Source organism: Lethenteron reissneri, chromosome 23 (genome assembly GCF_015708825.2).
Source record: "Lethenteron reissneri isolate LAM-NWPU_2019-01 chromosome 23, ASM1570882v1, whole genome shotgun sequence".
Classification (NCBI taxonomy): domain Eukaryota; kingdom Metazoa; phylum Chordata; class Hyperoartia; order Petromyzontiformes; family Petromyzontidae; genus Lethenteron; species Lethenteron reissneri.
Window position 1 is genome coordinate 2,712,573 of NC_083801.1, and position 9,059 is coordinate 2,721,631.

The window sequence follows — 9,059 nt, forward strand, 5'->3', positions numbered from 1 at the left end:
GAAACAGCGCGCTGTGCAGCGCGTCTCCGTGGTAGCAACGCCGCCTCTGCGTCGCGTAGAAGCGACCACCGTGTTGTTAAACGTATCGGCGATTTCGAATGACGTCTTGGGAATCTGAAATGACGGCCGTACAGCTCGAGTCTAGACGGTGCAATTGTGGGGATGCCTTAATTCCTCCCTGGTACGTGTGTACGTGGAACTTCTTTTGGCACCGTACTTAGCCAAGCGTGCCAATCGGTGGTGCGGTATTCCCAGGTCCTTCACACCAAACCGTGCTGAACCCACGTGGAGCTGCGTGCATTCACGTTCACCTCGTCCTCGCAGCAATCGCGAGATGCGCAGCGTGCCACGTGGAGTGCTTGTGCCATGCTGTACGCTTAGCCGTGTGGCACGCACCGCTGCGGTTACGATGGTTGCCACAATCGAGGGCCCGCTTGAGGAACGCCGCCTCGGTTCGGTGCAGCGCCATGATGAGCTCATTGTTGTCCCATAACAATGCAGACGGGGCGATGTGCCCAGCCCCGTGCGTTCATGCGGGTCAGAGTCCCGGGGACTGTGGCAGTCCTCCACAGGCGACGCAGCTACGGCCACATTAAGTCGAGCAGCGCTGGGAATACCACGACCCCCCCCGCCTCGCGCAGCCTCGTGACGCAGAGTGAGCTGCACGCTTCTCCTGAGCTGCTGCGGCTGCCGCATCCGCTGGTCCTGTGCAGCTGCATGAGCAGCTGAGAGACCGCAGCGCTCCTTCTCCGCCATGTGGCTCTGCCGGGCCGCTCGCAGGTGGTGAGGCGTTGCCGGGAAACACAAAGCCACATGCCTGGCTCGGTGACCGGATGACTCTGGGGCATCCCAACGAGTTCCGCGCATGGATTTCCAAGCCGTATTTTGTGATTACGTAGAAGGAAAATAAAAATAAAACATTTTATCATTCTCACGACGTTTCGGCCACAACGTACGCAGCCATCCTCAGGTGAAGAACAGAGCTGTTGGAAAGACAGCGTCTTCATTATTATTATTTCCCTTTTACGTGACTTTACCGAAAGAACCAAGAATATGAATCCCTGCAGTCACGAAAGCTTTAAATCGAAACGTATTTTGTGACTTAAGCAAGCTTTTAATTTTCATGGCTTCTTCTTCTTATATGTGATCACTTTATATAAATAAAAAAAGGGAACGGTTTCATGTTGCTTCTTTCAATCCGAAGTATTTCAGGGCATGGCTTCCTCTCCCGGTCTCTCCTTTCCGTGCGTGAGCGAGGTGCCAGGCAGGGCAGCTGCACAAGTTGCTCTGCTCTGCGGGATTCGCAGTGCGGCTGGCCAAGGGCCGCCAGCTGTGCCCAGTTCCCTGTGCGCGTGTAGACTCACCAACGCATTCGGGCACCTTCCGTGCGTGCGGAGATGGGGAAGCATTAAACGTTGCCATTGAACGTTTCTAATAGATTTGCTATCCAATGTGTGATCATAGTAAGCTGTGCATCATAACTCTCTTCACATTCCCAGTATTTTGTACGCATGTATGTTTAACTTCTTTTACAGCGTATGTTGCCAACCGTGGCTAATCGGAGGTGCGGGAACTTGCAAAGTCAAATTTCTGTCCAGCTGCTTGTCTGGTCTCAAGCGGGGCTGTTGCCTGCAATGGCAGCTTAGGGGCCGTCCATAAATGACGTCACGCGATTTTGGACGATTTTTGACCCCCCCCCCCCCCCTCGTCACATGGCGTCACAAAAAGTCAGACCCCCCCTCAAATATGACGTCACAAAGCTCTGCCCCCCCCCCCAAAACCAAAGTTCCATTTTGAAATAAAACATGCTTCAAATCGCTTTAAACTATTGTCATTGTAGTACGTATTTAATGTGGCGCTGCACTCTGATGTTGTAGGAGTGTTGTTATAACAATTAGTGTTGTTATAACAATTATATATTCATTTAAAGTTGTGCATTTTTACGTGACGTCACATTTCTCACCCCCCCCCCCCCCCCCATCGTCACACATCGTCACAAATGTCGGACCCCCCCTCCCCCCAGGTGCGTGACATAATTTATGAACGTCCCCATAGTCTACTATTAGTACTGCGTTCGTTTACTCAGGAGATCCGCATTCAGTCTCAACTCTTTTTCTGGAGGGTCCTGACAAGTTTTCGCGGTAGGGGGTGGGGGGGGCGGCGATATTGCTGCTGTGTGGTCCCAAATGAGTAACTCGCAGGCGATGTTTCATCACAATGGGGACGTTTCACCAATTCCAGTGACGTGGATCCATACAGGCGTCTGTGCTCGTTGGATTAGGCCGCCGCCGACTGGTTTCACGTCAGGATTCTACTGCTGCGTGGAGGCCGTCAGGAAGTCCGAAGCAGATGATTTATTTCTCACTGGAGGAATCCGATGGGCTTTCAAGCTCCTTTTCAAAAGATGTCCAGTAGGGGCGGATCAGAACGTTCAAACAAAAAAACAATACAAAACACGATAGCATTGTAAAGTATGGGAAAAGTAAGCAAATCACACAAAAAACCACAAACAAAACGAAACTTTTTATATTATACCAGGTAAGGCCCACTGAGTTATTGGCTTCAAATGATAGCTCAACGAAGTGGCTTATCGTGTGGAAATGTATCGTAGCCAAATAATCGAAGCACGTGTTTCTAAATGTTGGAGGGAACAAAACAAGGTTACGTTCTGTAAGCTTTACGGAACATTTCCGTCTTGAGTTCGACTATGCCACAGAACTGGTTGAGAGAGTTAAGAGATTATTCGGGGGACAGCGACCCGCCGTGAGTTCCAAGTAGAAGCGCCGCCTGGCGCCGCGTTTGCCACCGCTGCTGCCGCCACTGCTGTTGGGGTAATGTGGCTGTACGTGTGTGCTGTGTGCAGGCCATGGAAGAAAAGGAAAAGACGCTGGTGAAAAACTGGCTCTCTGAGTTCAAGGTGGGCAGTGTGAAAGAGCGAGAGCGAGAGCCTCGGACATAAGCCCCCTTGGCAAAAACGTAACACCCCGGACCATACTCCTTCGACACAGTCCCCATGTGCTGGAGAAGTGCTGTTGGGATTCAGCTCATCATTTAAATCCCACTTCAGGGATGAGCTGCCCCTCATCGCTTGGAAAATAAAACATCTTGTGGGTGAGCGCCACCTGGAGGTGATCGGAGGCTGCACATTTGTGTGGTGTAAACGTCGTGTAATTGGGCACATTGTGTCGCGTGTTTAAATCGCATTCGTGGGTGCCGGACTGGTGTGTGACGTTTGCTCCAGTTCACGCACGTTCGTGGCGCCACTAAGTGCCAGGGTCATTACGTGGTTTTGTTCCCAATGCTTTTCCTACCATTTTGGTTGCTGCACTGCATTTGGATGCGTGGGTGCCGTTGGAATGTCAGGCCGGTCCCATGCAGGGAAAAGTTATGCAAGGCCTCCACTTGTGTGCAGGTCACCACTGCAAACGAGACTCTGATCCCTTTGTCTCTTGAGTTCTCACCCCGGTTAAACAAAGGGCTGGGAATGCTGAGCACAGGTGAATTCCACATGTCAAAACCTCACAAGCTGGGAAGAGGAAATGGGTCCTTTTGGAGGCTTTGCCTTGTTTGACTTCCTCAGCAAATGCCTTCTCACGTGTTCTTCCTTTTCGTAAATATTTGTGTAGTTTAAACTGGAGAAAATAAAACATCTCCAAAGGCAATTGTTCTCTGCGTTACGTGCCCTTTGTAAACACCGGCACACGCAAGCATCAGTCGTACATTTCTGCTCGTTCAAATGCAGTGTAGCAAACAACGATGTTGGGGAAAGTATGGGGAAAAAACACGTGTTTTTTACGGCTCCATGGACATACGTGAACCCTAACAAACAACTCAAGTCTACCACCACGAATGCGTATAAACACGCAATAGTTGTGGCCACAATTATACGATGTTTATACGCAAATATACAACTGATGTCAACACTAAGCGAACGTCAATAAATATTGCAAATAACAATCGCGACATTCATGTTCGCTGTCAAGTGAGCTACTGCAGTGTTGAAAGTAGAAAAGATTTGACGTGACCCTTCTCGTCCCATAGTCACAAGCGTGACTTCATGCCAGGCTCCTGCCTCGGGATTTTTTTACCGCTGAAGTAGGAGTGAGCGAACGAGTGAGCGATTGAGCGTAGCTGGCTGCATATGTTGCTCAGCAAGTTGCATTATCTCACTGCACAGATCTTGGAGAATTACTTTTTCGTGTGAACTTGAGCATTCAAATGTAATTCTGTAGATCCTCGCGTTAACTCCTTGGTAGTGAACGACTCAGCTGGGCATAATGATGATGGAGCGAGGTTCCTTCAGCTGTCAAGTTTATTTTGTTTCAGGTGGGATAGGTCTCATTTGCAGACTTGAATGCTTCATAAAATGTTGAAGCATTCAATTGACTCTATTAACTTGTGTCCATTACAGACAATCGCGATTGTATAATATCTCTTCATTGGGAATTAATATGTCTCAGAGGACTGATGGGCTTGTGTGTGGCTGAGTGTTGATGGTTATTCTTCGTGCTTTCGGAGTCCCTGACCCTCTGCTCACGATCATTAAGGACCTTCATGATGGTGAGCGGGCGCGGGTAAAACTACGTGACCAGGAGCATGTCCAGCCACCGCATGTCTAAACAGCTTTTGTTCGGCCGGATAGAGGGGGCTAAACAGGCGCGGTATGGGCTCGAGAAGAAATGGAGTGATGTGGTACTGGAGGCTGTGGAGCTGAGTGGACTTGCCGATGACTGGTACCAGCGGTGTCAAGATCGGCCTCTGTGGAGGAGACTCGTGAAAGACGCTACTGGGCAGTTGGAGGGCAGAGGAGCGACGCTCACAACAACGAGTGGAGCGCCGGGTGGCTAAAGCACAGAAAGTTGGCACAGTATGGGGCACAATGTGGTGCATCAGCCAGTCATCTCAGGCAGTTGGCCAGTGGCACCTGGGTCTGCCCCGTGACCTCCTGCCAGTGGGCGTTCGACACTTCACGTGGCCTCAACGTGCACATAGCCTGGCACAAGCGTCGTGGTGATGTCACCGCCACTTAGTGGTAAATGGCGGTTGTTGTTGTTGTGGCTCGAAGTGTAGCGCTACGAACCCAGTGACTCGAGTTCGTTTCCCACTCATGGCCAACACCAGTGACAAATAACTGAACAGCTCCTGGGCCTCCCCTAGGTTGACTCAGCCTCAAATTAGTACCTGGTACGAGGTGTAAACATCTTCACTGGGGAGACAAAGGCGTGGTGCTGGCCATCCACCCCTTCATGTACTATGCCGACCTTCATAGGCGCTACTTGCGAACAGCACTTGCCCCAAAAGTCTGTTTTGGCTATGCAGGGCATCTTTGTCTTTGTGGCTGGGTGCTGATGGATTTTGTGTTGTGTAGGGGCTGCCGGAGGTGGCGGTGGCGGCATATGCCGAGAGGGTGCAGGAGAAGGCGAGCGTCGTGCCAGCGCTGTACAGCGCCATGCGCGACATGGGCACAGAGGTGAGCGTCCGCAGCCACGTCCAGCCACGTGCCCAAGCCGACGCATCTCCTCTCTGTGTGCACGCTGCCACCAATGCCCATGGTAAAATGCAAGCTGCTGTTGGCCCCAATCCTTACGTCACCCGGTTAGGTTGGCGTACAAGACGACGTGTGAATCACTTTGCGTCTAAAACACTACCAGAATACGAACCCAGAGACCCCCCCCTCCCAACCCGGCACCACGAAATATTAAATTTCACCACCGTCTGGATTTTTATAGTTTCCTTGTAATTTTGGCATGGACTCGTGAGCATCATCTGCAGACGCAACACAACTGAAGTGGCATTAGGCAAAGGTCCAAACGCAGGAGCCAATTTGAAAAGAGTCTTGAGACTAAGTGCGGACTTCCTGGATAAACACATCAGCGCAATATTATTTCTCTGACGAACGACTCTGTGTCTCGTAGCTGCTGGAGCCCATCTGCCACCAGCTGTTCGAGTTCATCCGAAGCGGCGAGGCCGCCCTGCACAGGTTCGCGTTGCAGTTCGTGCCGGAGCTCATCTGGCGCCACCTGTCGGCCGTGGCCCGGAGGGACAAGCCCAGCCAGGGGAGCGTGGAGGCCCTGCTCCTGGGCATCTACAACCTGGTGATGATGATGATGATACCCCACAGCCCGCCGCCCTCCTCGCCATGCTGTCTCGCTTGGTTCAGCGCGGGTGGCGCAGTGGCAAGAGGGGAGCTTGGGTTCGATTCCCGACTCGGGCGCTATTCTGTCTGGTTTTCCCCGGGTTGCTTCCATAGTAAATGAAAACAAAAACGCACAATCGAACTGGCATTGGCCAAAACATCACAATGCTGACAACATTCCTACCATTGACTCATTTGGGATTAAACACAGCAGCAGCAACATCACTACTGGAAAAACTTGGCAGGTCCATCCTGAAAAAGAGTCTTGAGACTCAGTGAGGCTCTCCTGGGTAAACGAGCGTAGTCGGAGCAACGATAGTCGACTTAAGCTGACGTTTCAGGCAACAATAGCCCTGCTATTTCTTAAAGCTATGAGAGAAAAATGGAGAAGCTGGAAGAAGCCATGCAGAACGAGTAGAGAATACAAACTCTTCACAGAGAGGCACCCAAGTCGAGAATCAAACCCAGGCCCTTCTTGCGGTGAGGCACAGGTGTTACGAATATCAGTTGGAGCAAACTAGCTCTCAGGTGTATCTCAAAATTTGCTTACTGGTTCTTGGCTGTGACGGAATGGGCATGAAGTTATCAATGTACACCTAAAAGTGCGTACATAAGGTACATTGAAAATAGTGGATTTAACAATTGTTACGATAAATGACATGTATTGCATTTTTATTCATTCGTTAATCTACATGAGCGCATCTAAATATGTACAGTAGTCACCTCGGTTAACGTTTTTTAATCCGTTCCACGAAAAATACTGCGAAGCGAAATAACTGTTAATCGAAGAGAGAGCCGATTTTCATTGCCGAAACAGAAAACGTAATGTAAACAAAGGCAGTCGGGGTCTCAACGCTCATAAATGGGCGTCACTGATTGTCCGAGGACATGGTTCAGCTCAACTTACGAGTGCTCGGATTGCCCAAATTGTCTCCCGCGTGCATAACGTAGACACAATGTTAATCAGAATGTCAACGTCAGGCGAAACCATGGGGTCACTATGGGAGGCGAATCGTTAACCTGAAAAAACTGTTAAACGTTGTCACCATTAACCGCGGGACCGCTGTACTTTTGTTGTTGTAGGAGACGGTGGATGATGAAGGAAAGCCGAAAGTTCTGTCATTTACCGTGCCTTCTCTGTCCAAGTCGTCCATTTACCACGAGGTAAGGTGAAATAATAGTTAATCAGGGCGTCAGGTCAGCTCCACTCCGTTCCGGCAGGGCTCTGCACAGCGGGAGCCTCTGCCCTCTGCCCCTTGCGTTCGAGGTCACGCGCTTGTTTGTCTGTCTGTCTGTAACACAGGTGGGGGGTGGGGGTGGGGGTTAGCCACGCTGCTGAGGTGGAGGGGTTGATAGGGGAGGGGCTGATGACCTCAGCGACCCTGGGCTGTTGGGGAGAGGAGCAGCGACGTCGTCACGCCAGATTGGGGTGATGTTGGGAGGGGGTGGGGTTGGGGGTAATGACGTCACGGGACGTTGAAGGGTCGGAAGAGGCGATGACGTCACGCATCACTGCTGAGTTGGAGTTGAGGGGTGAGGCCGTCACGCTGGATTAGGGTGCGTTGGTGAGGAGAGGGCGTGACGTCACCAGACGCAGGGGGGGGTGATGACATCACCCGACAACGGGTGAGGTGCATGACAGAGGGAGCGATGACGTCAAGAGACGCCGTGAGTGGTGAGGAGGTAGGACGGGCTATGACGCTACACGATGCTGGTGAGGTGCAGGGAAGGAAGTGGTGATGATAAAGCATACGTATTCGCCATCGTTTTATCGGCCAAGTTTCGCGGATTCCTGCTAGTTTTTTTAATGTATTGTTATTCTTGTTCCGCTTGTTTACCTGGGAGACCCTCACCGAGTCTCAAGACGATTTTTTTCAGGATTGGTCCTGCCACGTTTTCAGGCGATTGTTGCTATACAGTGAGGGAAAAAAATATTTGATTCCCTGCTGATTTTGTACGTTTGCCCACTGACAAAGAAATGGTCAGTCTATAATTTTAATGGTAGGTTTATTTGAACAGTGAGAGACAGAATAACAACAAAATCCAGAAAAACGCATGTCAAAAATGTTATAAATTGATTTGCATTTTAATGAGGAAAATAAGTATTTGACCCCCTCTCAATCAGAAAGATTTCTGGCTCCCAGGTGTCTTTTATACAGGTAACGAGCTGAGATTAGGAGCACACTCCTGGAACGCATCGACTACGACCGCGCAGAGAGCGACGGGAGACCCCTACGTGATGACAGTGCCGCCCCGTTGTCCTGTCTGTGCACGTGACTGAGCCGTGTCATTCTCGCCCGCCAACCTTTGCTGTGCGCAGCCATGCAGCATTGGCTCCCTGGCGCTGACGGAGGAAGGTCTGAGCCAGCGTGGCGCCGGCAAGGCCGTGTACGCGGACTCCTACCCACAGCGCGAGTCCATCACGGCCCAGAACAGGTCCGCACCAAGCCCCGCCGGCTCAGGGTTATCTGAGCGGCACCATCATTTCACCTTCACAGTGCTCGCTCGCCCTCGAAGAGACCGCACGGTCCAGAGGCGCGAGGAAGCTAGGCAGGTAGCAGCATCCAGCAGCATCCCACCCTGTGTGATGCTACGCCGAGGCAGCCCTACAACCGCTTGTTCCTACTCGCGTGACGTAGTTTCATTCGCTCAACCTCATTATATCCAATTCGCATCCGTGTTATAAAAACGTGTTCCCTAATCATTAATCACATTATGTCAAATTTGCGTTTGTGAAAACACGCGTTATAGAACAGACTACAGATAGTCCCCGAGTTACGATGGTTCGACTTACGATATTTCGATCTTACGATGGCGATAGCGATACGACAAAATTGTAAAATATTTAAATTTCGTACGGCAGGCAAATGCAGCAGCGTACGAATCTTGGTGAGTACAGTACAATATGATACATTACGATACG

General features: G+C 50.8%; 1 protein-coding gene across 1 annotated transcript in view; it reads left to right on the forward strand.

Annotated features, from left to right (window-relative positions):
- Positions 1 to 9,059, forward strand: part of LOC133346225 (integrin alpha-V-like) — a 55,429-nt gene that overhangs the window by 18,907 nt on the left and 27,463 nt on the right. Inside the window, exons 2-6 of the mRNA XM_061557764.1 lie at positions 2,864 to 2,917; positions 5,369 to 5,470; positions 5,916 to 6,095; positions 7,220 to 7,300; positions 8,457 to 8,572. Coding sequence (XP_061413748.1) covers positions 2,867 to 2,917; positions 5,369 to 5,470; positions 5,916 to 6,095; positions 7,220 to 7,300; positions 8,457 to 8,572 — 530 coding nt within the window. The 5' untranslated portion in view covers positions 2,864 to 2,866. The remainder of the gene's footprint in view (positions 1 to 2,863; positions 2,918 to 5,368; positions 5,471 to 5,915; positions 6,096 to 7,219; positions 7,301 to 8,456; positions 8,573 to 9,059) is intronic.